The 27860-nt window shown below is 39.0% G+C and overlaps 3 protein-coding genes across 4 annotated transcripts in view; 2 read left to right on the forward strand and 1 right to left on the reverse strand.

Annotated features, from left to right (window-relative positions):
- Nucleotides 1–3609, forward strand: part of LOC117289527 (kinesin-like protein KIFC3) — a 34972-nt gene extending 31363 nt beyond the window's left edge. For both annotated transcript variants that reach the window (XM_033770672.1, XM_033770673.1), the window contains 3 exons: nucleotides 331–534; nucleotides 1240–1418; nucleotides 2457–3609. In XM_033770672.1, coding sequence (XP_033626563.1) covers nucleotides 331–534; nucleotides 1240–1418; nucleotides 2457–2543 — 470 coding nt within the window. In that variant the 3' untranslated portion in view covers nucleotides 2544–3609. The remainder of the gene's footprint in view (nucleotides 1–330; nucleotides 535–1239; nucleotides 1419–2456) is intronic.
- A 2914-nt stretch (nucleotides 3610–6523) lies between these two features.
- On the reverse strand, nucleotides 6524–12097 carry LOC117288743 (M-phase phosphoprotein 6-like). Its single transcript, XM_033769570.1, has 5 exons — nucleotides 11909–12097; nucleotides 10965–11077; nucleotides 9648–9738; nucleotides 8512–8606; nucleotides 6524–8099 (listed from the first exon to the last, which is right to left on the reverse strand). Exons 1-5 carry the CDS (start codon nucleotides 11966–11968, stop codon nucleotides 7973–7975), a joined length of 486 nt encoding a protein of 161 aa, XP_033625461.1. The 5' UTR covers nucleotides 11969–12097; the 3' UTR covers nucleotides 6524–7972.
- Nucleotides 12098–12195: 98 nt separating this feature from the next.
- Nucleotides 12196–19102, forward strand: LOC117289482 (E3 ubiquitin-protein ligase RNF166-like). The gene is made up of 6 exons (XM_033770622.1): nucleotides 12196–12522; nucleotides 13292–13437; nucleotides 15105–15261; nucleotides 15880–15992; nucleotides 16133–16355; nucleotides 18751–19102. The coding sequence occupies exons 2-6, from the start codon at nucleotides 13325–13327 to the stop codon at nucleotides 18814–18816; spliced, it is 672 nt and encodes a 223-aa protein (XP_033626513.1). The 5' UTR covers nucleotides 12196–12522; nucleotides 13292–13324; the 3' UTR covers nucleotides 18817–19102.
- The last annotated feature ends 8758 nt before the right edge of the window (nucleotides 19103–27860 follow it).

A 27860-nucleotide genomic window follows, 5' to 3' on the forward strand; every position in this document is an offset into this window, starting at 1 on the left:
GGGGTCACCTTGGTGAGAGGCGAGCGCTTTACGCACATGCCACCCATACCAGATACCAGAGCCCAATATTATAGTGCTGCTTAGCTCTGAGCAAAACAAAATTATGCTTACCAGAATAAGGTAATTAGCCAAAATAGGTAATTAGCCAACACAGAAATTTTTACCTCTGTTCCCAAGATGAGACCATCTTTAAAATAACTCTAAAATGTTTAATTGTACTTGGCCGGTTTGTAAATATTTGTGAGCTGTCCCTTCATTTTTGGTCTTGTCTCTGCCGAATTTTTAAGAATATTTCTGACCTTCCAACTCTAATTTCTGTCTCCCTTGTAGGTAAGCTGAACCTTGTTGACCTTGCGGGGTCAGAGAGAGTCAACAAGTCCGGCTCCAACACAGACACAACCCGACTCAAGGAAGCCCAAAGTATCAACAAGTCCCTGTCGTCACTGGGCGATGTCATCTATGCGCTGCGCAGCAAGCAAGGTCACATTCCCTATAGAAACTCAAAGCTGACATACCTGTTGCAGGAATCACTGGGTAAGTACATGGGGCATACATGACTTGAACACTGGACACTAGTGGTAACTACTCAAATTAACCGTTAGCATAAAAAAAATTACTTGGTAGCGAGCAATGGAGAGCTGGTGATAGTGTAAAACATTGTGAGAAACGGATCCCTCTGAAGTACTGTGGTTTTATTTTAGAAAGAGGTAATTTCTGACTCAAATGATGAAAGGCTTCAGGCCTGAACTCGTTGAATTTAGAAAGTTCTCTATCAGAAAGTCCAATGAGAAGGAAATGACATGAGTCAAGTCAATAGAAGTTTAGGCCTGTATGCTTCCTTGGGTAAAGGCACCGAGGCAAATGGTAAAGGGCACCCTATGAAGAAATTGTAAATTTCTACTGGAGCATTTCAAGACCAAAGGAATGGAACACTCTCCCTTACCACATCAAGGATGCTTAACACTTTTCACATTTTCAAGAAACTCCTCAAATGTTTTCTATTCCAACAAGTGTCTTATGTATCAACATTAACATCATCCAACTGTCTTGAGCGCTTTTGAACAACTTTGGTTGATTTTGGCGCTATATAAATTCTCTCTGATTGATTGATTGATTGGAATCTTCATGAAGATGGCATCAGATTCAACCTTTTTTTCTTACCTGTAGTTCCGGTTCTTGATAACATACATGTAGTTTGTGTAAAAAAACTCTTTTTGTTGATATTTATTTCCTTCTCAGGAGGTGACAGTAAGACCTTAATGGTTGTCCAAATATCCCCCGTCAACAAGAACATCAGTGAATCCCAATGCAGTCTAAGCTTTGCCCAGAGGGTCCGAGCAGTGGAGCTGGGTGCGGCTTCAAAAAAGAGCGAAGCGGCAGAGGTAGCTGTCCTCAAAGACAGACTAGCGCAATATGAGGTGAGAAATTGTGTATTCTTCAGTTGAGACCAAAACTCACTGCAGAGAAAATATGTTTTAGTTGATAGGTGTATTACTGTTGGTTTACACTCTTCTGCCCAACACGCCTGGCCACAAAATTCCGCAGGTTACTGTAGAGACTAATGTAGTTCCACAGTACACAAGCCATGGGGTTTCGTGGCGGATAAGAGCACTGAACTCGAGCTCTGGTGCTTCTGGTCATCAGAGTGTGAGTTCGAATCCCTTAGCAAGGCACTTATTATACCACTTAACTATAATTGCTTCTCCCCTCCCAGGGGTAAATGGGTACCTGTGAGGGCAGAGATGGTTCTTGTGATTGATTTTGCCGAGTCGCGCATGTTAATGTTGCACAAGGCTGTATACTCAAAACCAGGGAGCTGAGATGGTTTAAGGAGTGATTTAAGGCCCAGGGACCAGGGGTAATAATGTGAAGCGCTTTGGGACGCCCTCCGGGTGTGAAAAGCGCTATATACAAACGGTTATTATTATTTATTATTATTTCCTGATAATTATCAACCGTAGAAAACAGAAGAAACCACTACACCAAAAGCTAGCTCTGTTTTGGTCTCTACTCCAGCATCACACAACCTTCAATCTCAAGATCCCACATTGTTATCTCACCCATCTAGGAAATCTAGGCCTACATTAGGTGATCGGCATTTCTATACACCGCTCCAACTCTGTGGAACAATCTCCCACCTTGCATTAGACAGTCTTCTTCACTTAGTTTATTTAAATCTAAGTTAAAAACCCATTTGTTTACTCATTTAATTCATTCTTGCTCTGTTTGTGTTTTTTTTTTTTTTTTTTTTTTTCCCATTTTTTCTCTGTATTTTTTTGTATACCTTGTAATGCGCGCAGTAGAGTATATCTATATGAGGTAATTGCGCAATATAAATGTCCCTTTTATTATTTAATTAATATCATGATTCACTTTCCCTTTTCCCGCCGACAAACATTCTCACATCATCAAGCAGTTGTTAAATCTGGAGCATGTGTTTTGTATTTTTGTTCCAGGACGGACCAACATCTGGTTATCACTCATCACCGACAAGGAGTACCAAGGGTACCCCAACAAGAACACGGGGTACCCCACGAAGATGATCCAAACCCAAGACTCGCCACTATTAAGATATGATATAATCAGCACCCGACTAAACAGGAAGAAAACAGAGCTTCTGCATTTGTAAACCAAATTGATACGTTATGCACAACTGTTTTTCCTGGGGATTGGTATTAACTAAGGTTTATGGTAACACAGTGAACTATTTGCTGTTGTAAAGCATTAGCAAAACTAGAAAAACTAGTTGCTACTCAAATATCACGATATGTTACTAAGGGAATCAATGTGTGGTGAAGAGGTTTTCAACTAGTGGTTTAATTCCAATGAGGCCTGGTTCTTGATAAGAACCAGGCCTCGGCCGGTGTGGCGGCCTCAGCGCTCCGGCAGTCTCAGAGCTCCGGTGACGTAACCGGAGATTTCGGCACGCAGTAAGCACGGTCTCAGATCTCTGGCGTGCCAAGCTCTCCGGGATGACGTAGCATGCTGTCGTTGTGGGCGTGGGTCCCCGTCCCCCCCCCCCCACCTACTGCCACGAATAAATCTTCGAGACCTGTTTTGTTATCGTACGAGTGCTTTTCCCAGGGGCAACCCAAAACCCTTTTCTGGCTTTCAGAAGAACCTTCTTTGCACTCCTCAAATACTTATTATAAACGTGATTACTTTTTTTTCAAAATACTGTCGCAGACGCTCCACTCGTTCACCACACGATATGGGCGCCGCCATGACAGCTACGAGAGTAGTAGACTTGTGGACTTGCGAACTGCTGGTTGCGCGACTACTACGAGCTGCCTGGAGTCGGGCAGCGCAATAGTTGCGCACCCAGCAGTTCGCGCGCGGAGAGCACCGCTGCAACTCGACTATCTCACCGCGTGGGACAATAAACGACTTGTCCCTAAGTCTACTACGAGAGTGTACTCGGCACGGCGCTAAAATCGACTACTTTCGCTTGGTGTGCGCAGGCACGGCATAACGTAATACTACCGTATTTGGTAATCTGGAGCTCTGAGACCGCCGGAGCTCCGAGACCGCCACACCGGTTTAAACCACTAGTTGAAAACCGATTCAACACGCTTTGATTCCAATTCATAAATACCTTTTTGGTTAAAAGGCGTAATAAAGTAAGAAACTCTGTAAAACTTATCCTTATCCGAGTGCTTGAGCTCTGTATGTTTCCACCTCCATGGTATGTTCAGTATACATGTTACATGAACATGTACGATGTCCGTACGCGGTTCCGTTCGTTTAACACCAGTAGCTCTCTAATGGGTTGTAGTTGTTCTAAAAGGAACCGGTTCTAAAAAGAACTAGTTCCTTTGTTCCTAAAAGCATTTGTTCATAAAATATATTTAACAATTTATCCATTGCCCAATTTATGCATAGTTTAATTGTCTTGGAATCGGTAAAAACCAAGGTTTGTGGTTATACCATGGAAGAAGGAAGAGAAGGAGCTCGAACGAAGGGACTTCAAAAGTCGAACCCGTGGTACCACGGTCGTTTAACGACACCTCGTAATCACCCATATACCTTATACAGACAATGGCGTATGTGACCTGGCGTATGTGAGTTTGCGCGTGCGCACTTGGTTCTTCACTCAACTATGGTGTCGTATGTCGTATGGATATAATACAGAAAAAACAATGAATACCAACCACCCTCGTGTGCTAATACCCAAATTTTGAACCACCGCTAGTGAACAGAAAGTCACAAAAAATGTAAAAATATGCCATGATGTTTCCGTGAAACATCACAAACGGTAAAGGAAAACTTGTATATTCACAATTCTTGTCTCCAATGATTCAACTTTACACGAAGGCAACGGTGGAGAGTGGCGGTACCACGGGTTCTGTACAAAGAGATCTAATCCTGCTCGTTAAACGGCCGTCCAGCTGGAGGTCTCCTATCTTTTTCCACTGGTCAGACAGGGGCATTGTCAGGGTATTGTTTTGTTACTCTGCGGTTTTGCGGGTCGTTCGAGCTCCTTCTCTTCCTTCCTCCATGGTTATACCATGTAATAAGCTCTCTAGTGTGTTGAAATGTTTTCTAACAGTAACCGGCTCTGCAGAGAACTTTGATGGGTTCTTATATACAAATATTGACTGCTTCGAGTGCTATGGTTAAAACTACGACTCCTCGGTGGTCCCTGCAGCGTTCTATTTTCCCAAGGCGCAATGGAACGGCCCTAGGATCACCGAGTGAGTCGTAGTTTTAACCATAGCATGAGTTAAAGCAGTCAATATTTGTTTTATAACACCCCAACAGACTACTTATCATCTTCGGCACGCAACGTTCGTACATGCGTTTCAGATACACAGATGCACAACTGATTGGGTTTGAGGTGGGTAAAAAGACGTCTGGGTACTGCACGCCGTGTGATAGTCGTCGGACTATCACATGGCACACGATGCACTATCACATGGCAAACGTCTAGTAAAACTAAGACATATCATGTGATGCGCTCTAAACCAATGAAAAGGCAGAATATTTGTAAGGAGTGTTATAAAAGCATTTATCAAAAAATAAAATTAATTGACCATCACTCAATGAGCTTTCGTTGCTGACCAGTTAAACAGTATTTGTGGAAGTTGCTGTATATAGAACACTTTTGTTCAATGTTTTGTAATTGTTTATAGAGTGTAAATCATGTAAATACTTTTTGTTAGCGAATTGCTAAGTAAATATTTTTCATTGAAAATAGGTTGTAGGATGATCTGACAGGAACAGGTTCTAGACAGAACTAGTTCCTTTGATTCTTCAAGCATTTTTTCATAATTTATGAATTACCCATCACTCAACGAGCTTGCACTGCCGTCCTATTTACTAATATTTCTCGGAAGTTGGTGTATAATAGAACACTTTCTTCAACGTTTCGTAATTGTTTATAGAAAGTAAATCGTGTAAAAAGTTTTTATTTAGTTAATTGTAAAGTGAATATTTTCCTTAGTGATTTGTTTCCATTATTATCTGGTTATAAACAAATTCGCTTCCAACGAAGTACAATTAATTTATTGAATTACATCATGTCTTTATGACTTTGGTCACAGATGTTTCTATGAAAAGTAACAGGATTGGTGGAGTTGAGTGAATTGTTTGTGTGATTAAAGACACGGGACAGTATTGGTAATTACTCACAATAATTATTAGCATAAGACCTTTCTTGGTAACAAGCAATGGGGAGAGGTTGATAGTAGACAACATTCTGAGTAACGGCTCCCTCTGAAGTGGCGTAGTTTTTCGAGAAAGAAGTAAATTTCCACGAATTTAATTTTGAGACCTCAGATTTAGAATTTGAGGTCTCAAATCAAGCATCTGAAAGCACACAACTTCGTGTGACATTGTAATAGAATAGTGAAAGAAAAAACACTTGTTTTGTTGCATTACTTTTTGTGCTTTCAGGTGCATGGTTATTGTTTGAGTTAGAAATTACCTCTTTCCCCAAAACTATGTTTTTTCAGAGGGAGCCGTTTCTCATGTTTTAAACTATCAACCTCTCTACATCGCTTACCAAGTAAATTTTAATGCGAAAAACTACTTTGAGTAATTACCAATAGTGTCCAGTGCCTTCAAAGCACTATTGGTAGTTACTCAAAATAAATATAAGCTTAAAACCTCACTGTGTAACGAGTAATGGGGAGAGAGGTTGAAGTGACATAGTTTTCGAGAAAGAAGTGATTTTCCACGAATTTGATTTTGAGACCTCAGATTTAGAGTTTGAGGTCTCGAAATCAAGCATTTGAAAGCACACAACTTCGTGTGACATTGGTGTTTTTTCTTTCATAGTTATCTCGCACCTTCGACGACCAATCAAGTTCAAACTTTCACAGGATTGTTATTTTATGCAAATGTTGAGATACACCAAGTGAGAAGACTGGTCTTTGACACTAACCAATAGTGTCCAGAGCCTTTAAAACCTACTGGCCAGGAAATGTAATACCTGATTGTTTAGAACCTCAAAATTTGATACTTGATTTGAGAGCACCAGCTATACTAATACAACAGTACGCTTTCTTGCTGAAACACAAGCTAAAGTTATCCACAACTTTCCGTTTATTTAATTTTATCCCCAAACTTTAGATACTTTTAACATTGCAATAGTTATAATTTTATTTCATTTTCAAGAAAATTAATAAAGCAACTTCATTATATCAAATAATAAGTTGGGCTGTCATTTTCTTAGAAGATCCAAATTCTGTAGTGATTTTTTAATTTTTTTTTATTGTTATCATTACATGCAAACTTCAACAGCTTGTGTGATTAAACTTAAAAATTAAACACAAGTTTTAAAGTATACATGTAAGTATTAAATTAAAAGATTGAAATTGATTTAAACACAGAAAATGCTTTATAGCTGCAATAAATACATTACATTATAAATCATGGTTTGAAATATTTAAATAAGTAAAATTGTACACGTAAAAATTGTACATGTAAATTTTCATTTTGAATCTATTTAAGTTAAAATTTGAAACCAAGTGCTTTTAAAATGCATTGTGCAATAGAAAGTGAATTCATTGCGTTCCGTTCAATCAGACAATTGTAATACTATTAATAATAACACACAGATAAAAACGGAACCAAAATTTCATAGAATATTATTTGTGTTTTACCAATACATAAATGTGCGTTAAAGCACTGTTCACTCCGTGCTTCACCGAGCACTATGAACAAATCCCAAGTCATATTTGGGTTTTATTTGCACCTTTGCCATTCTAGTCTTACCTTGGAGCTTGCCCAGTGTGGCAAAGGTCATGGGTTCGAATCCCACTAAGTGTACAGTGCTAAACACACATCGGTGCACGGGTAAACCACAATGCAAATTTAACGTGAAACCAGGTTGATGAATTCATTCACCAAGGAGAGACTCATACGAAATCAAAATTGAACTTATTCACGACATGAGCTGACGTGTGGTCTCAAGGCCTCATTTGAGGGTTTAAAAAAAACATTGTGACGTGTCAGCATTCAAGCGGTCTAGTTCACCGGACCAAAACCCTGGTGTCAGCAGCAGAGTATGGATTTGAATCCCGGTAATGACACTTTGCCCTTGAGCAAGACACTTAACCACAATTGCTTCGTAAAAAGTAGGGAAAGTAGTGCATTCTGCTCCAGCATCCAGGCTTCAAGTGGACAATACTCATGCCTACATCCTTACGGAAAGGTAAAAGGGGTAACCCTGTTTGGGCCACAGGAGTAAGTGGCAATGTACCTCCTGGTGACGATTGATTGTGGTCGACAGCCCAAATCAGTTACACGACAGCCCAAATCTGTTACACGACAGCCCAAATCTGTTACACGACAGCCCAAATCTGTTAGGTGTAGTGCTTGCCTTGAAGTGGCTGTCTGGCCTTGTGATGTTTGTAAGGCGATATGTCATTAACAAAACATGCAAAATAGTACATTATTTCTATGGCAATAAATGCCTACTGTCTGGCACCCAGATCCTTCTGAATTTACTTCAATGCCACCAAGAGCTTTATTCATCAGGTGGCTTCTTGAACTCTCTCTTGACCTTCTTCGTTGTATCGCTTCCAGTTGCTTGTTGCGACCGTTGCCGCTTAGTGGTGAACTTATTGCCGACCGTGTTGACCAACGTGCTGTACCTGTTACCAAATCAAACATTAAAAGTTGATCAACATTCATTTCAATCAGTCGAGTGTAAAATAGAAACGGAAGCCATTTTCACACTGAATCCCTAATCCCAGTGACATACAGCCCCGGGGAGACCCCTGGAGTTTTTTCACCCCACAGTTACCCCAGCGCACCTTCCTTCACACTGTCCTTATTCAGGTTCGGGATGCACATACATGTAGCAAGAATACCTCTGGGTGTTACCGCCTACCCTACACTAGAGTGGGGTATATTGCCCAGTTGCCTTGGAAGATCAGGGGTAGAGCAATCCAAGTGTGAACTGGCTGACCGTTTAGCCCCGGGAATAGATGAGTGTGAATGAGGCCAGAAAGACTTTCATCAGAAAGGTTGTTAGTTTGAGGATTCATACATCTAGAAACCCACCTTCTCGCCATTTCTTCGTCGGATACTGTCATTTCTCGCTCTTTTTGCTCAGATTTTTTCTCCAATTCCTCGGCTACCAGACTTTGCATTATTTTCTAAAATGGAATGAAAAGAAGTTATTTTTATTTGTCCATCAGCAAAAGCAGTTGATGGACCATTTTGACACTGATAGTAATAGGGCCATTCCAGATTGTCGGCTACAGCACTGTTACTAAAGGGTGGAAATATACTCCTAAATTTTAAGTACACATTTCATTTCATATGGATGTGAAGCCAAAGATTCTTACAAAATCAAACTTAAAGACCCTGGACACTATTGGTAATTGTCAAAGGCCTGTCTTCTCACTTGATGTATCTCAACATATGCATAAAATAACAAACCTGTGAAAATTTCAGCTCAACTGGTCATTGAAGTTGCAAGATATTAATGAAAGAAAAAACACCCTTTTCACATGAAGTTGTGTGCTTTCAGATGCTTGATTTCGAGACCTCAAATTCTAAACTTGAGGTCTCAAAATCAAATTCGTGGAATATTACTTCTTTCTCGAAAGTTACTTCACTTCAGAGGGAGCCGTTTCTCACAACGTTTTATACTATCAACCTCTACCCATTACTCATTACCATGTTTTATTCTAATAGTTATTTTGAGTAATTACCAATAGTGTCCACTGCCTTTAACACTAATATAGCCAAGACCTCAATAGAGAGAAGACAGGGAAGGATGTTTCAGTTTAAGATGTGGGAGGAAAACCTCAGTGAAATATTCCACGTAAAATTCATGCAGTCAGGTATGGACTGAAATCCCAATCCACATAGTGCCCCCCGGCGTGATTCGGACCAGGTTCCTTGAGGTGGAAGGCAAAGCAAGATACCAATATGCCGACCCAACAAAATGATGAGCCCAGAATCCTAGGCATAGGCATAGCTTTAGCCTAAGCCCAGAAACCAAAGGAGCCCTTTCATTTTGTTTTGTTTATTCTTCATTTTCTACTGTATAATGTTTTCACTTTGTGTAGGCGACTTGATCGGTTTTCTGGAAAAGTGTGCATTATAAATCCATATTATTATTATTGTTATTATTATTATTATCTTGTTGACTGAGGTAAAAACAGAAATGGTAGCTGGAATTAACTTACTTCGATTGTTGGGTTCATTCCTTTGAATGACATCCGGCCAAACTTTAAATCTTTACAAACTGCATGGCTTGACTCCACCTCATATTTGCTCCTGCAAAACAAAGAATTATAAAAGATCATAGTTGTATACTAAGCTTAAAGACACTGGACACTGTTGGTAGTTGTCAAAGACCAGTCTTCTCACTTGGTGTATCTAAACATATGCATAAAATAACAAACCTGTGAAAATTTGAGCTCAATTGGTAATCGAAGTTGCCAGATAACTATGAAAGTTAAAACACCCTTGTCACACGAAGTTGTGTGCTTTCAGATGCTTGATTTCGAGACCTCAAATTCTAATCGTGAGGTCTCGAAATCATATTCGTGGAAAATTACTTCAGTCTCGAAAACTACGTCGCTTCAGAGGGAGCCGTTTCTCACAATGTTTTATATTATCAACAGCTCCCCATTACTCCTTACCAAGTGAGGTTTTATACTGATCATTATTTTGAGTAATACCAACAGTGTCCACTGCCTTTAAGAACTTTTTTCGTTTAATTAACCCTTTCGGACAGCTTATTTTCTGTATAATCATCAGACATTGGTGATTTTTAAATAATATTCATAAATTTAACCAGTGTACCAGTTTCTGAAAAGAGCAACATAGAAGTGTGGTTCTGTATTAAAATATGGAGACATTGGAAAAGGAAATTATTGGTGTGAAGATTTCGTGAAAAGAAAGGGAATTCCATGGAGAAATCTTGCCTGTGAATGACTGTGACATCCATCAATCTTGAGATTGAGTTCAGTAATGAAAGTCATGAGCTTTACTTTGACCCTTTTTTGGTTTTAGTGGTGGTAGGTCAGTTCTTCCATCTATTTAGGGCTGCTACAAGCATTTTAGTACAAGCCGTTTCTGGCCGTCATGATCTGTGTTGTAGCCACGGTGGGCGGTGCTGGGCCGGCCTGCCCAGGACTCAAAAGCTTTTGCCCAGCACTCAGAGCAAAATACTTTATGCCGCCCATCACAGATTTCAAATATTGTCCACTTTGCACTGATCTGAGACACAGCGAATGATGATGAGAATCAAATGTCAAAGAGAAAGAACACTCGTCAAAAGGCCATTCATCAATAATGGCTCATAATTAAACATGCATAATTTTGTTGGTCCCCTTGCCCTCGGTAGACTTCCAACACTCAAATTGTGGTCTAGCTACATCCCTGGACAGGATCTCTTCAGTGTATGGGGTCTTCCAAGTGTTTTTCTCCCAGCCAGACAAATGTCACCTTATTAGTAGTTTTTAACTTCATAAAAAAAAAAAAAACTAATTTCTTACTCCTTTGCTATTATTTCCGGTAGGTCAAGAACCCAGTGGGTCTCATCCACCCTGCGTCGTTCTTCTTCCTCAATTTCCTTTTGGATGTCATTTTCTTGACTTCGTTGCATAAACTGTAGGTATGAAAAAGGGAAAAAAAATTCTAACAATTGAACATGTTAAAACTTAACATTGACAAATAAAATAGTAACTACTATGAAAAAAAACATAGAACCACGTTTTAAGGAAAAGTTTCTGTATCCCGCCACCACTTTTTGTATTTGTTATTATTTATATTAAAAAGTTATTAATCTTATTAAAACTAACAATACATTTGAATACCAACCGACAATGATATGATGGTGGGGGGGGGGGGGGGGGTTAAAATTGTGGTGCAAGTGACTGTGGTGGACTGGATTATTCATTCTTAGGTCAGGTTTGAAATAGCCTGAACGTCTGACGTCATTCTTCAAGGCTCGTGAATAACGCCAGAGAGCGGCCAAAAAACGGCGTGTAGTTTGACCTCTGACCTCTGTCGTTTCACATAGATACGCAGTCAAATTCCATTGCGGACTTGAGAGCAGTGGCTATTTGGGCATCTATGTCACTGCACGTGCATTGTATCGAATGGGAATCACCGGATCTAGCGGCAGCGACCTGTCTTTATCCCTGCGGATCCTGGCGGATAAAGACAGGGGCCTAGTCTAGGTTTAAAACAGCTTTGAATGAAATGAGTTGACATGAGCAGGTGCTGTAAAAAGCACTTCCGCACTCGATCCCTCACATGTCTAAGAGTGAGAACTTATAATTAATAATTACTTGTATTTACTTTGGATAAGAAAACATTTTGCCAATACCTGGCCAATCCACAGCACTGCTCAAAACGTAATAATATTTTGCTATAATAATAATAAAAGGTTAATAAGTTGAACTGAAGTTGAAATTGAAATTTGTAGAAAACATACCTTCATCTGCATTAAATGCTTGGAGAGCTTTGATTTGTCGACATTGCGATCGTTTGCCATGTTATGTGAGCTGTATTGAAACTTTAACAACAGTGAAATTACTTATATTTCATGCTCTTTTTATAGCGGCTAAAAATTAAAAAACACTCAGCTTGCAGTACACATGTGCTGAAAGTAAGTCATTTAGTTAGGCCGCCCTCTATAGTTGATAATCACATAACCTCCCTTTAACAAACTGTTGAGGGCGGTATATAAATACTACGATTGCCATCAATTTATTTATTTACCTTTTGTGCGATCGACTGTGTGACTGCTGAGTGGAGGAACTTTGAGTGGACTGGTTTGTACTTTGAATGGGCAATTGGTAAAAGCCGGAACTTGAGATCATTCTTGCAGTCTGTATTGAGATATCTATAGGCCCCCAACTAGATATTTATAAAAAGCACAAATAAACCAACAAACAACACGACAAGACAAGAGTCTGTCGCTGACAAGGAAGAACTTCGAAGGGAAGGAAGGAAGGACGAGAAGACATACAACAATTTCACAAAACTCTACCCAGCTGATCGAGTAAAAAATGTCATTCTCATTGTGATTAAAAACATTAATGAAAGGTAATGGAAGTAAATCTTGTCTCTACCATTTCTACCTCAACCTGAACTATTTTAATTGTTAATGATTGAATAGACCTTGACGTCACCCCGTTGCTATCATTCATAGTAAGTTAGTTTATAGACAAGATTATAGATAGATAGAAAAATAGAGCAAAGGTTTTATTAATAATTATTATTAGTAAACCCGAAGATCAGATGATGATGAACCGCCCGATGGTTTCAAATACTGAAGGCAGCGCACAGATTTGTATGTGCGGCACACAGCACAGGATTGACCACTGAACAACTTCCTTTTGACCTCTAGCCTAGACTCTAGAGTCTAGACGAGGGTGGCTTTCCAAAATGACATCATATTATACGTTTATTATTATAGACCTTATCGCCAATCCTCCGCCGGCCTGGCTGATTTCGCTGAATGGCCAAAAGGCATTCTGTTGTGTTTTGTGGGATGAAAAGGGGGACTTTTTCCTTCACACAGTGCCTTTCAGCAACTCGGCAAAGTCAGTCGGGCAGGAAATGCGATAATGCAACATGTAAATTTAGACCCAGTGACTGGGGCGCTAGTTTCCGATAATGTCAAAACTTTGACATATCGGTCATCTAGCTAGATGACCGATAATGTCAAAATTTTGTAAAAAGGAATCTAGCGCCCCTGTCACTGGGTCCAATGTCAATTAAGGTTTATTGTCATCAATAGGATAAGTTACCAAAATATCATCATTATTCTTGGTATTTATGGTTTAACTTCTTATTTTTGTGTTTTTTTCAGACTGCTCAGCGAGCACCGGCTCCAGCTCCAAACATGGCGAAGTTCGCAGTAACCCCACAACAAGCAGACACCACGGACGATTGCCTAAAGTGCTCTATCTGCCTGGAGGTGTTCTGCAAACCAGTTGCTATCAGCTGTGAACATGTGTAAGTTTTACACACAATAAGAGCCCTCTCACTCAGCTTAAAGAGCGCCCTCACTGAGTTAAAAGGACGACATATCATTGGCTGAAAGCCGTGCGTGGTGTATGTTCTTGTATGTTTCCATTGTTTGAGTCATTATTTCATTAATAGCAGCCTGTGGACCCCTTGCATTCATAAATACCTCAGACAGTTTCGCTATTCCTATTGGTGGAGAGCGCGTCATGTGGGTGTGTATAAACCTTTGTTTATGACCGGTAAAAAGTGTTAATTCATGGGTGTGACACGCGACCTTGCACCTGTTCTTTTAAAATAGTTTCTTCATTCCTATTGGTCGAGAGCAATGGCTGAAACAGTTGTGCTACATAACACGATACGCGCGACGCGCACAGCATTCCCTTATAAGGAGTTGTTTACCCGAGGGCGGCGGAGGGCTTTACCAATTCATAGCTGGAGGGGTGTTGTGTTGAAAGAAATCATTATTAAACAATTAAAATTTTTGCATTTATTTTACTTTTTGTCCCAAAAGTGATGATGTTTTTGACCGAAAAGGTATTTATGAATGGGAATCAAAGTGTGTTGAATTAGTTTTCAACTAGTGGTTTAAACCCATTGAGGCCTGGTTCTTGATAATTTACTTAACTACGTCTCGGTAAATTATCAAGAACCAGGCCTCGTTGGGATTTAACCACTAGTTAAAAACCTCTTCACCACACATTGATTCCCTTATTAGTTTTATTAAATAAACAAAAAATAAGTATTTACTCCCAAAATTTTTCAAATATTTGAATCTGTTATGGCCTTGTGGTTTTTCTTCCATGGATAGGGCCTGTTTTCCATTCATCACCAATTGAGCTCAAATTTTCACAAGTTATTTTATGCATACATGTATGGTGAGAGATACACCAAGTGAGCAGACTGGTCTTTTACAACTACCAAAGGTGTCCAGTGCCTCTAAAGAAGCAAATATTGACTAAAAGGTTTTTGCTAAGCATAAATGAGCAGGATACCAGTCACAAATTGTACATGTTGAATGTTTTTGTTTAGCTGGTAACCTTAAAGGCAGTGGACACTTTTGGTAATTACTCAAAATAATTATTAGCATAAAACTTTTCTTGGTAACGAGTAATGGGGAGAGGTTGATAGTAAGAAACATTGTGAGAAACGGCTCCCTCTGAAGTAACATAGTTTTCGAGAAAGAAGTAGTTTTCCACGTATTTGATTTTCGAGACCTCAGATTTAGAACTTGAGGTCTCAAAATCAAGCATCTGATGAAAGCACACAACTTCATGCGACAATGGTGTTTTTTCCTTTCATTATTATCTCGCAACTTGGACGACTGGTTGAGCTCAAATTTTCACAGGTTATTTTGTGCATATGTTGAGATACACTAACTGTGAAGGCTAGTCTTTGACAATTACCAATAGTGTCCAGTGTCTTTAATCTGGTAAGCATAATTTGTGTGCACGAAGCTAGTTTTTGTGCTTGTATGCAGCTCTATGAACTTGGGCCCTGGTGTCCATGAATTGGCTGCACATATAACTTTAACCCTGAGCATGGTTCAAGTAAAAAAACAATTATTTGAGGAGAACTGTGAAAATATGTAAATTGGAATTTTGCGCAGTGTAAGTGAATGTTTGTTTCTAACATGTTTTAATTTCTTCTTTTTCAAGGTTCTGTGAGGAATGTCTTTCACCGTATTTAGACATCGCTTCGCCAAATTGTCCGCTTTGTAGAAAGGTCTTTGACCCTAAGAAGAGGGTCAAAGCAAAACTCATTGAAAAGCAGATTTCATCAATGAAGACGATATGCAACGGCTGCAAGAAAAAGGTATCTAGAAGAATTTCAACAGAAGTATAAATTAAGAGTCAGGTTGATTTTAATCTTAACTTTACTAGTTTTGGTGATTAAGTCATTGCGATACCCACTGCTGATCATTTTAACTGCCTCTAGCCACCAGGCTAGCTAGGTGGTCAATGGCCTGAACAACTGACATCACACTTTCAGGCTCGTCAATAAAGCCAGACACCAGCATCAAAACCAGCGCAAATCGGCGTGTGTTTTGACGTTTGACCCCATACATTTCAGTATACACAGTCCAATTCTATTGCGGACGTGACAGGACTGCACTGTTTGGGCATCCATGAAAAGCTCACGTCACTTCAATTCAATTCAATTTAATCATACGTGTTTTTTTCTTCTTTCATTATTATCTCACAACTTCAACGAACGATTTAGCTCAAGTTTTCACAGCTTTGTTATATTATGCACATATGTTGAGATACACCAACTGTGAAGAACAGTCTTGACAATATTACCAATAGTGTCCACTGTCTTTAAATATCAAGTGGTTTTTAAAACTGTAGTAGCAAACATTTTAAAGAGCAGGGGTCTACAAATGCAGATATCTTCAGTTACTAACAAACAACATCTCTTTCTTTTATACAGATGTCGTTGTCTAAAGTCAGAAATCACACACTCAGTTGTTCCAAACTCTACACAAACACAGATTCGGCACTAAAGTTTCGACCTGTCGCTGCAACCTCACATACACCTCCCAGGTAAGTCTTCAAAGAAAGAAATTAGTGTCTGCGTACTCCTTATAACAATAATCGTTTTTTATACCACACTTTTCACACCTGATGAGTGACAGTCAAATTTTTAATTTGTATTTGTTTTTCTTCTGACTTTTGTTTTTCAGCGACATCCCGAACAGGGCCACGTTCAAATGTCCTCTCTGCGGAGTGAAGAACCTTGACAGCAACGATTTAAACAGACATTGTAATAAGGAACATAAAGGGAATACTGCCTCAGTTGTCTGCCCTATATGTGCATCGATGCCCTGGGGCGATCCCAACTACCGCAGCAGTAACTTCATCGAACACTTAAATCTTCGCCATAAATTTGAGTATCACACATATGTGGTGAGTGTGAGATTTTCTAAATGTGAGGCTATATTTGAAGTAGCGGCTATGGCTACAGCGACTGTTTCTAAGGATGTTGTATTCTTTATTGCATGATAAAGTGACTAGCAAGCCATAGCCATAACCAATTCAGACACGGCCTAAAAGATTTGTGTCTTTAATCCTGTGAACTGATGGTGGTGGACAGTGTTGTAGCCCTGGTGGGCGGTGCTGGACAGGCCTGCCTATAGACCGTATTGAATATGACGTCACATTTTAAATATCTGCCCTGCAAGATGGCGTCTGCAAGCGTGTTTGTGTGTGCGTGCTTTTGCCATAGAAATCAAACCGGGAACGCTGCGTGCTGCGCGTTTCTTTGATGTACGCGTTTAGATGTGCATACGGTTCGACCCACAAGATGGCGACTTTCATAGCAGCAAAGGGGTTATTCAATACAGTCTATAGGACTCAAAATTTGTGCCCACAATTGTCCACTGTGCATTTATCTGAGACACAGCTAATGATCAGGAATGTCACAGAGAAAGAACACAGTCAATAGGCCATTCAACTTACTGCATGGCCCTTATCGAGAACAGTTTGGAAACCTGGCATCATGCCTAAAGCTTGCACTTCAGCAATGATAGCCCCATAATTAAACAGTGATATTATTTATTTGATCTGCTCGTCCTTTGTTGACTTTGAAAAAATTGGATTCTTTGGCCATTAAAGACAGTGGACATTATTGGTAATTGTCAAAGACCAGTCTTCTCACTTGCTGTATCTCAACATATACATAAAATAACAAACCTGTGAAAATTTGAGCTCAATTGGCCGTCGAAGTTGGGAGATAATAATGAAAGAAAAAACAACCTTGTCACACCAAGTTGTGTGCTTTCAGATGCAAGTTGATTTCAAAACCTCATCTAATTCTGAGGTCTCGAAATCAAATTTGTGGAAAATTACTTCTTTCTCGAAAACTACTCCACTTCAGAGGGAGCCGGTTCTCACAGTGTTTTTTACTATCAACCTCTCCCCATTACTCGTTACCAAGTAAGGTTTTATGCTAATGAATATTTTGAGTAATTACCAATAGTGTCGGCCACTGCCTTTAAACTTGGTCGAGCTATAACCCTAGTGGTTTGGAGGTCCTGTGCACCACTTTTGCCCCAAACAAGGCTAAAAACCACTCTTGGTAAAAGGGGGCTACAAAAAAAAGAAATATAAGATAGGCCCTAGATGAAAATTAAGAAATGTTGACATCTGTATAATAAAAAAAAGGAGAAATTAGACCTTGAAAATGTCAGCCCCAGACACTATTCAGGAATAATGACAACATCTCTTGTGATGGTCCCAATTTGCATCTTAATCCAAAACGTAATAATATATTATTTTCAATCTCCTACAATTTAAATACATTGCTTTGTTTAGCCACCCCACTCTGGTTTGTTGTTTTGTGACTGTAAAGACTGAGTTACTTACAATGTTCTATGTGTTTTTAATCCTTGTTTTAAGTAAGTGAGTTGACATCTGGCCCAATTTCATGGCTCTGCTTACGGTAAGCACGGAATCGGCGCTTACGAAAGCAGGGAATTCTGTGCTTACAGCAGCGTATTTCACGGGTTAGCGGCGAATTTGGGCTTCTGCGCATGCGTACTTCATGTTACTAGGCACTCTACGCTTACAAGGCTAGCGCAGAAATCAACGCTTGCACGTAAGCGGGGAATCGCGATCGTAAGCGCAGAATTCGGCAGTAAGCAGAGCCATGAAATTGGGCCCTGCTCCTCAATAGATTGGTTCATAGTTTTGGGTGAATTTGATAGAAATGCTTAACAATGACTATAGACGATGTGACCTCTGACGTCACTCGAAAACCATAACATGATTTGCGCGCATACCGATGGGCAAAACCTTTGAGTTTTGGCAGCCAGCTAGAAAGTGTATGCAATCTTACCATGACTATGCGTCTTTTTGCCCGGCGAAACATGACGTATACAGTGTTTTGTCAACAGAGGGCGGTTTGAATATAACATAGGTCAGATCGTCTATAGAGCCAGCTTTTGGAAACCTTGAGACCAATTTCAGACTTCTGTGGTAGTACAGTTAATAACAATCTTATAAGCTAAAGAAATAGCACGGCCAATTTTCTATGCCTTCTGTCCAGGTAGCAGTTAAAAATGGGACAGTTCTTTTCAGATTTGAGACGTCTCCCGAACAGTCTGATAAATCTACTCAGCGGTAGCAAACTCTACCTGGCAAGTAGATACACACATGATGTTACCGCAAACCAAATATATATTTAAACCTTCCCATGCACCAGGAAAAATATACGCAAATGCACAATTTTATTATTACCAAAGGAGTACACATGTAATTAATCTTTCTCTAACTCGATGCACTAATTATTCCTTCTTGACAGGACTATGACGATGATGAAGATGCAGTCTTAGCCAAAGTCCTCCAATCATCTCTTCAAGACAAATAACTCTCCGAGTTGTGCTAGGACAAAACAACAATTACCCGTGGGACATCTACTATTAAAGGAGAGGTACTTCACTGATATCCTTACAAGCACTTCCATTGACAAAATATTGGAATCTTCTAAAGGGGCACCAAGCTCAACATCTGGGGCAATGGTCTCTGTGTCCTCAGTGTAAAATCCAGACCTGTCCTATGAAATCAGAATTACATCTATTGCAACACCCCTTACAAATATTCTGCCTTTTTATTGGTTTAGAGGACGTCACATGATATGTCTTAGTTTTACTAGACGGCGGCAGTGTGATAGTGCATCGTTTGCCGTCCGACAACTATCACACGGCGTGCAGTACCCAGACATTTCTTTTACACATCTCAAACCCAATCAGTTGTGCATCTGTGTACCTGAAACGCGCGTTACGAACGTTCCGTGTAGGAGGATGAAAAATAGTCTGTTTGGGTGTTATAAAACAAATATTGACTGCTTTAACTTGTGCTATGGTTAAAACTTCGGCTCCCTCGGTGATCCCCGGACCATTCCATTTTCCCTATGCTGCGCCTCGGGAAAATAGAAGGCTCCGGGGATCACCTCGGGAGTTGTAGTTTTAACCATATTACTCGAAGCAGTCAATATTTATATATTATTAAGGGAATCAATGTGTGGTGAAGAGGTTTTCAACTAGTGGTTTAATCCCAACGAGGCCTGGTTCTTGATAATTTACCGAGATGAAGTCGATGTAAATTATAAAGAACGGCGGGTTTAAGCCACTAGTTGAAAACCGATTCAACACACTTTGATTCCCATTCATAAATACCTTTTTGGTCAAAAACATAACCACTTGTTGGTCAAAAAGTAAAATAAATGCAAAAATTTTAATTGTTAAATGATTTCTTTCAACACAACACCCCTCCAGCTATGAAATGGTAGAGCCCTCGTGTAAACAACTCCTTATAAGGGAATGCTGTGGGCGTCGCGCGTATCGTGTGATGTGGCATAACTGTTTCAGCTGTTGCTCTCGACCAATAGGAATGAAGAAACTGTCTTATAAGAACAGGTGCAAGGTCGCGTGTCACGTCCATGAATTAACACTTTTTACCGGTCATTAACAAAAGGTTTATGCACACCCACGTGGCGCGCTCTCCACCAATAGGAGTAGAGACACTGTCTGGGATATTTATGAATATATCTCCATAATCTGTTGAATGTTAGATGTGTGTGCACTAAAACAAGGCCATGGCACCAAGATAGGCTTACATAGATCTGTGTACTTGATCATAGTACTTCTTTGAAATATTCAAACTGGTTATATTTTCCCCTTCTCATTCTCCTTCCCTTTTTTTTAGAATTGATTAACTATTATTCACTTGAACTCAAAAACTTAAGGAAATGTTTTTTACTTCACTTGAAACAAATACTCCCCATTTTGATTTTGTGCAAAACTTTATACAGATTTTTTATACAGATGACAATATTAGTAATCCTTTAACATAATTGTAGAAATTTAAAATATTTGAATCTTCAATGCGACATTTGGAGATTGCCCTGGTGTCTGTTCGTGAATAAACTGCGTCTAGCAAAGGGGTTGGTACACGCTCTCATGTCGCTAAACGTGGACGGATTCAACTTTTGATATGTAAACACCTTCCAAGTTTTTGCGGTTTGCTCAGCAAGTAGACACTGTAGTCAATTGAAACTTTCACTTTTATTCTATCTTTCTTGACAATGTAACCGATAACTCAGCGTCATATAGTTGTTGAATTTGCATTTGTGATAAAGAAAATTAGTTGTTTTCACCCTTACACCGATGTGTGCAAGTACTGCAAATACATTCCCGAGTTCTGTTGAAAAAAATGGCTTATATGAAATCAAATATTTATAAGCATTTTGTGGCAAAAAATTAATCTATGACACTGCCTGTGCATTTAGTTTTAAAACACAGTTTTCTTATTTTTTTAGATTTACGTAACTTACACCATTTATGAACAATCAAGTGCTATGAACTTGGCTCCAGCTAATTCTCATTTTTTTTACCTTTCCTGGATGCATCCTCTTCCTTTTTTCCTCACAGATATATAAACATTTTTTTTTTTCAAACTTGGTATTTATTTGCCGTCATCAAGAATACATCCACAGATTTTTTTCATTTTAAAAATAATATAAAAAGAGTGACTATATGGATGTTGATGTTCTTGACCAGTTGAAGAACTTTGTTTTTAAATGACTCCTGTTTAAAAAACTACTTACTACGAAGTAGTTTGTTGGTACTTCCCACCAGGGAAGTTGAGATGGTTTAAGGAGTGAATTAAGGCCCAGTGACCAGGGGTAATAATGTGAAGCACTTTGGGACGCCCTCCGGGTGTGAAAAGCGCTATATAAAAATGGGTTATTATTATTATTATTACTTGAGACTATCCTGGTTGAAATGTATCATGATTTTAACTGTGTTTTTCCTAAACAACAGACATGACATTCTTCCTACTTAATTCTGGTTTTCAATGTATTTGGAAAATGTTAAAATAATCTGGGACCAAAAATCATGCCTGGAATGACAATATCTGTATAGGCCATATAATTATATGCAAAAATACCATCTTGACTATACTGCAATGCAGTAACAACCGAGTAACCATGTAAAGTTGCCAAGATGGATTCTGCACTGTAGTTAATGTGTAACTTTGTTGTGTTGTGTACCGCACTGCTTTAAAACCATTTCACGCTGTGCTGGTTGCCGATGTTGTTTGGATTGGGATTTCACCCAGAATTAATTGTGCACCAATAATTTGTAGTCATGTGCATAGACCTTATCGTAAATACGATACGGTTCTTGATAATTCTACCGAGACGAAGTCACACACTTTGATTCCCATTCATAAATACCTTTTCGGTCAAAAAACATCAACACTTTGGGTCAAAAAGTAAAATAAATGCAAATATTATAATTGTTCAATGATTTCTTTCAACACAACACCCCTCCAGCTATGAAATGGTAAGGCCCTCCGCCGCCCTCGGGTAAACAACTCCTTATAAGGGAATGCTGTGCGCATATCGCGTGATGTGGCACAACTGTCCCGGCCGTTGCTCTCGACCAATAGGAATGAAGAACTGTCTTACAATCACAGGTGCAAGCTCGCGTGTCACGCCCATGTTTCAACACTTTTTACTGGTCATAAACAAAGGTTTATACACACCCACGTGACGCGCTCTCCACCAATAGGAATAGCGAAATTGTCTGAGGTTTTTATGAATGCAAGTTTTAATGCAAGTTTAAGTTGCATGTAGTTTTTATAAATTTTTATTTTGCCATTTTAAGTTTAAATTGACATAAATATTATTAAAATTAAAGTATTTTTAAGTGCTTTGCTTCCTCGAGACAAAAAAAATCATTGAGGCAATTGTTTTAAACATTGTGATATAAAATCAACAAAAGTGTTAAATATTTGAGCACAAACTGTTAAATCTTATGTACAGTATATAAACTTTGTAAAAAGTAGACATATTGTTAATATAAAGTATAAACAATAATTCTACAACAAACTGTTGCTGATGATTGACTGGCTCATTTATAAGAAATCAAAAAGATATATGTACAAATAGTTAAGTCTAAACCAAATGCGGTAATGAGTAAGAACAATAAAGTATATTTTTATTTTTTAAATATTGGTCGGAGACTGGAGTGTGGCTTTGGTAAATTTCACTCTCACACAATGTGGTGGACGCAAGTTGGGTAACAGTTTATTTCCGTTAATGTTGCTTCCAAAGACTAAAACAAATCCTTTTCGTTTTAAAAAGTAAATCAAAGCTAACATTTTTATTTTTCAAGAAGCAGAAAAATATAAAACAATTTTTTTAATCTGCAATGTTGCTGGTTCTTGCTTATAAAATAAAGGTCTGGATTAACAATGTTACAGTGTACCTTATTGAATAATGGTTACGAACATAAAGTTTAGTAGTAGTTCAGGTCAATTATGTGGAATGATATTTTGGGGTTTACAGTTTTTTGTTCTGTAGACTTACTTGTATTGTATTAAACTGAACATTTATGTAAAGACACCAATTGTTTGTATTTATTGGATTATGCTGTTGTTGTTGTTGTTGATGGCTTTGTTGTCTCTGGAAAACCCTCAAGGCACAGTAGAGAACCAATGCAGAGAACAAACGCACAACTCAACTCACACATGGCATCATTTGTGTAGGGTGACCTCAGCTAGAGGGAAGATTCGAGAGACAACAAACAATAGACCGATCGACTGTTGTTGTTTTTGTTGTTGTTGTCTTTGTTGTCTCTGGAAAACCCCCCTGGCACAGTTAGAGAACCAATGCAGAGAACAAGCGCACAACTCAACTCACACATGGCATCATTTGTGTAGGGTGACCTCAGCTAGAGGGAAGATTCGAGAGAAAACAAACAATAGACCGATCGACTGTTGTTGTTTTTGTTGTTGTTGTCTTTGTTGTCTCTGGAAAACCCCCGTGGCACAGTTAGAGAACCAATGCAGAGAACAAGCGCACAACTCAACTCACACATGGCATCATTTGTGTAGGGTGACCTCAGCGAGAGGGAAGATTCGAGAGACAACAAACAATAGACCGATCCAAAAGGCTCCGCCCATGACGCATGTGCCAGCAAGAACACGTGGGGCTCTCCAATGCCTTTGTTGCACATCCCTGCCGCCCGCGCCAAGCATACGCGCACGCATGTCGGACCTTTGTGTCGGACCTTCGTTGCAATGTGATTGGTCAATACGCAATGGGGCGGAGCTTAATGGATCGGTCTATTCAATCATCAAGTTTTCAAGTATTGGCGGATGCACATAAAATAATAATAGTAACAATTTGGTGGCCAAATCATCCTTACATGCAGCTAAGAGCTGAAATGCGAAGGACGAGGCTTCAACGTGTTAGAGAAGCTGGCATGCAAGGGCGCCTTTGGCCACAACTCAACTCGACTCACACATGGCATCATTTGAGTAGAATGACCTCGGCTAGAGGTAAAAGGAATGTAGCTCATGGGATGATCCTGTGCGTCGTACATTTTCCCATTGCTTCCTCATAGTAGGGGTAATACTTCTAGGATGGTGGCTTCATGACGCCAAGGCTTAAGTAAAAGGTCTATTGCCACTGTTACAGAAATAATAACTTCTTATTATTTTATTGTCCTTCATCATGCGGCGGTCATCTTTCTTTCTTTCTTCCTTTCTTTCTATTATTTTCTTCAATAGACCTTGTTTGAACCAAATGATAACCATACCTTTCACAGGCTCAGATATTGGTCTGACTGAGCTCAAATGATTATAAGATATTATTTATCATTGGCTGAGAGTCGTGTATGGCACATTAACATGCATGTTTCCGCTGTTTGACCCCGGCCGTTTCCAAGGGGGCTATTATTATCACCAGTTTCTCTTCAATTAAATGTCCTCACACTTGGCTGGCAGACTTTTCCTATCTTGATTCTACTGTTATTTAAGTGGATCATCCTTGTTGTTGAAGAATTTACCAATGAATGATGCACAATTGTCAAGACAAAAAAGTTGCCTCGTTGCTAGATCCGCCTGTTGAAAAGTAAACAAGGGAGATAATCAACAAAATGTTTCATATTATTATTTGCATGAATTTTTAGTGAATTAAGTGCAAAATACAATAATTCTTTTTTCGTTATAAGAATTCAAACAAGCCATTCCTATTGAGACTAATTTGTGGTAATGCTTTTTGTTTCTATTATTTTTGCTCGGACAATCCTTGCATTTTAATTTTGTAGTCAACCAAATACTTACAAAGCCATGAGTGGTGGAGAAAATGCTAAAAGTTTATACAAATATTTTATACCTGGTAATGAAACCAAGGATGCCTCGTTTACAAGTGTTCTGCTATCGATTTCACCAAACTCTTCCTTACTTGGGATTAATCTTAGTACTTCGGACAAGTTAAGTTCCGTGTACAAAGACATGAACCCGTCCTAAGTTAGGACGAGTCACTCTTCCCAACTCGAGAAAGGATTAAGGTTTCGTGAAATCGGCTGCAGAACCACTGCAGCTCACAAACCTTAAGACCTGTAAACAAGGGTGCTTGCTATGTGAACCAGAAACACCAGGGTTAAAACCCCTACTCTTGCTATGTGAACCAGAAACACCAGGGTTAAAACCCCTACTCTTGCTATGTGAACCAGAAACACCAGGGTTAAAACCCCTACTCTTCCGCAATAGGCCCCTAAGTGTTCTTGGTTCTTTTACTTGTAGGCCAACTAACAATATCAGTACACAGGACCTTTGTCTTTAATGTCTCATTGGAGAGGACAAAGCACCTTTTTTTCCTCTTTTTTTTCTTTCTTATGCAAGTCGCCTGACACACAAGGCCTGAAGGCCACTTCAAGGTGTGGGCTACAATTATTTTTTCCAGAGGCCGTTGCCACCTACTCCTAGGGCTGAAACAGGGTTACCCCTTTCACAGTCCATACGAATGTAGGCTTGGCTTGGGTATCATCAGTCCAAAGCCTAGCCGGTAGAGCAGAAAGCACTACCTCCCCAATTTTATGTAGCAAGTGTCATGACCGGGATCCGAACCCACACCCTGCTGATCAAACACCAGTGCTTGAATCCGGTGCTCTTAACCGCTCGGCCATGACACTGCCTACCTACGGTAAGTAAGCAGTTTCTTGCTCAAGGACACAAATGCCAACCCCAGGGGCCAATTTCACAAAGCAATCAAATTCATCGCAAGACAAAATTGTCAGTATTACATAATGAATTGTATGTGACATCACACTTTACATATATAACTACGATTGATTTGCAGTCAAGATCAATCCTAGCTCTTTGTGTATAATGGACCGAAGGACTGGAGCCCAACTCTAATGATCAGCAGAAACACCAGAGCTCTGGTGACCTCTTAATATCAGCTACGACACACACCCTCCTAGAATTGTAAGAGCCAACGTTTTGCTAATTGTCTCCGGTGTAAACAACATCATAATTCAAGACGTACAGAACAACTTCTTATGGTGATTAATTCTCGACTTCCATTTTCTTAAAGAAATTTACAGTGGAGGGAGGGGGGGAGCTTGTCCTCCATTCTGTTAAGTTGAAATGAGTACCTTGTTCCATCTCCAGATGTACTCAACTTGCGTCTGAGGTGTAGATAGCCACCTACTGTTACCCCTACTACTGCTGCTGTAGCCAAGATCAGGACTCTACGTTTGGCAAGCACATTGATAAACTCGGACCAAAAAGCCATCTTGTCAGACGATAACTTCAAACAACTTAAAAAATTAACTGATGAAGTTGGAAATGTTCTGTGAAGTTAATATTGGACTTGGAGCCACTCATAGTTATCATAAACCAGCAGCTGTTGTACCTTACCTGAAACAGAGTAGAAACAGATCATGTCTGTGTAATTCGTTTATTCACTTTTGATTTTAAAATGAAGCCATTTGAGTATTCACTTATGATTGAATAAAGTTGTGTTGGTCAAAAGACAGTTACTGGCTTGTGCTTTTTTGTCAGTCGAAGTAGTACTTCAGTAGCATTAGATTTTGCGCAAGATAGAACAGCTTGGTGGTTAAAGCCATTGGACCCTGGTTAAATTAAAGCCAAGAGTCCAATGGCTTTAAATTGGCTGCCCTTTTCAGTAGCATTCAATTTTGCGCGAAATAGAATAGCTTGGTTGTTAAATTGGCTGCTCATTTGCCGAAATTGACCGAGTCCCGAGAAAACCTATATATAAAAATACTATTGGCTATAGTTTAACTGCCACCTCTGTCTGTATTTGATTTTGTATGGTTAGTCAATAGCTTTATCAGATAGGCCTAATATTGTAATAACAGTTCAATAGATCTAAATCTAATCTAAATATAATTGTTAGTTTTCCCTAGTTTTACTTTAAACTAATTATTAAAACCCCTAAGTACTGCCTACCTAAAAACATGCCTAACTCATCATAAAAATGTTGTGTAAAATGTGGAAAGTTAAATTATTATAAACGACAACTTTGTAGTAGTTGAAGGGTTAACTCAGATTAGTGACTTTGTGTTTAGTTAGTACAGTGTCAGTAGAGTTCTAAATCTAATTTTTAATATAAGTCTTGTCTTCCTTTGATAATTGAATTGAATTGAATTGAATTGAATGGTTTATTCGTCAAGTATATAAAAATACATGAAATTTACAATCCTATTGTACAGCAACATATAAAATATTAAAATGTAAAATTGCACAAGAATTACCACAATACTACATAAACAATAACCTTAATGTAAGTTAAAAAAATGAAAGTTTATATAAAAAATAAAAAAAACCAAACAAACAAACAAACAAACAAACAAACAAACAAACAAACAAACAGTCAAACGCTAAAGCATGATTGGGTAGTGGACCCCCTCCCCAAATTAAAAGAGGCCAAATTGCACAGGAGATGCCAGAAAATCAAATAAAACAATAATAAACAATTAAGACAGTACATAGGGCTGGATGCATTGCAGTTATCTAATAAAATCACAGTTAAAATTATGGATAGCAATAGGTAAAAATGAGTTCTTGAACCTGTTAGTCTTAAGGCTTAGTTGACGGATCCTACCAGATTTGTTGTGAACAATCAGTGGGTAAAGGGGATGTGTGTTGTCAGACAAAATACAGTGGAACTTACTCATATTATTAAGTCTATTCTTAACTAATTCCTGAAGACCGTCATTATCTGAACCAATAATCCTACTGGCTTATAAGACATAAATCTGAAGGCCTATAGCAATCAAATATACCTTACCCAGTGTCAGTTTTGCTGTTCGTAAGTCGGTTCTTTCCCAAAATAACCGATGAAGTTTTTGTGTGAAAAATAACCGGCGCGCATGACGTGATTGGTTTGAAGTTTTTTAAAGTTGAGGGCGCCATTCTATTTTGGTAATTGGTCAAAATTTAATTCGACTTCGAGAAAGAAGTATTAATATTTGAGACATCATAATTAGATTTTGAGGTCTCGAAAACTTGCAACTTCGACGACCAATTCAATTTTTTACTTCACAATCACAGGTTTTTTATTGTGTGCATATGTTGAGATAACTGAAA

Source organism: Asterias rubens, chromosome 4, assembly GCF_902459465.1.
Source record: "Asterias rubens chromosome 4, eAstRub1.3, whole genome shotgun sequence".
Classification (NCBI taxonomy): Eukaryota; Metazoa; Echinodermata; class Asteroidea; order Forcipulatida; family Asteriidae; genus Asterias; species Asterias rubens.

Bases quoted from the DNA above. Each gene is read 5' to 3' on its own strand.
- LOC117288743 (XM_033769570.1), bottom strand. From the start codon at position 11,968: ATGGCAAACGATCGCAATGTCGACAAATCAAAGCTCTCCAAGCATTTA. The intron at 11,078-11,908 runs GTATGTTTTCTA...TCATACCTACAG, and splicing joins AGCATTTAATGCAGATGAAG to TTTATGCAACGAAGTCAAGA. The intron at 8,100-8,511 runs GTGGGTTTCTAG...ATTTGGTAACAG, and splicing joins GACGAAGAAATGGCGAGAAG to GTACAGCACGTTGGTCAACA.
- LOC117289482 (XM_033770622.1), top strand. From the start codon at position 13,325: ATGGCGAAGTTCGCAGTAACCCCACAACAAGCAGACACCACGGACGAT. The intron at 13,438-15,104 runs GTAAGTTTTACA...TTCTTTTTCAAG, and splicing joins GCTATCAGCTGTGAACATGT to GTTCTGTGAGGAATGTCTTT. The intron at 16,356-18,750 runs GTGAGTGTGAGA...CCTTCTTGACAG, and splicing joins TTGAGTATCACACATATGTG to GACTATGACGATGATGAAGA.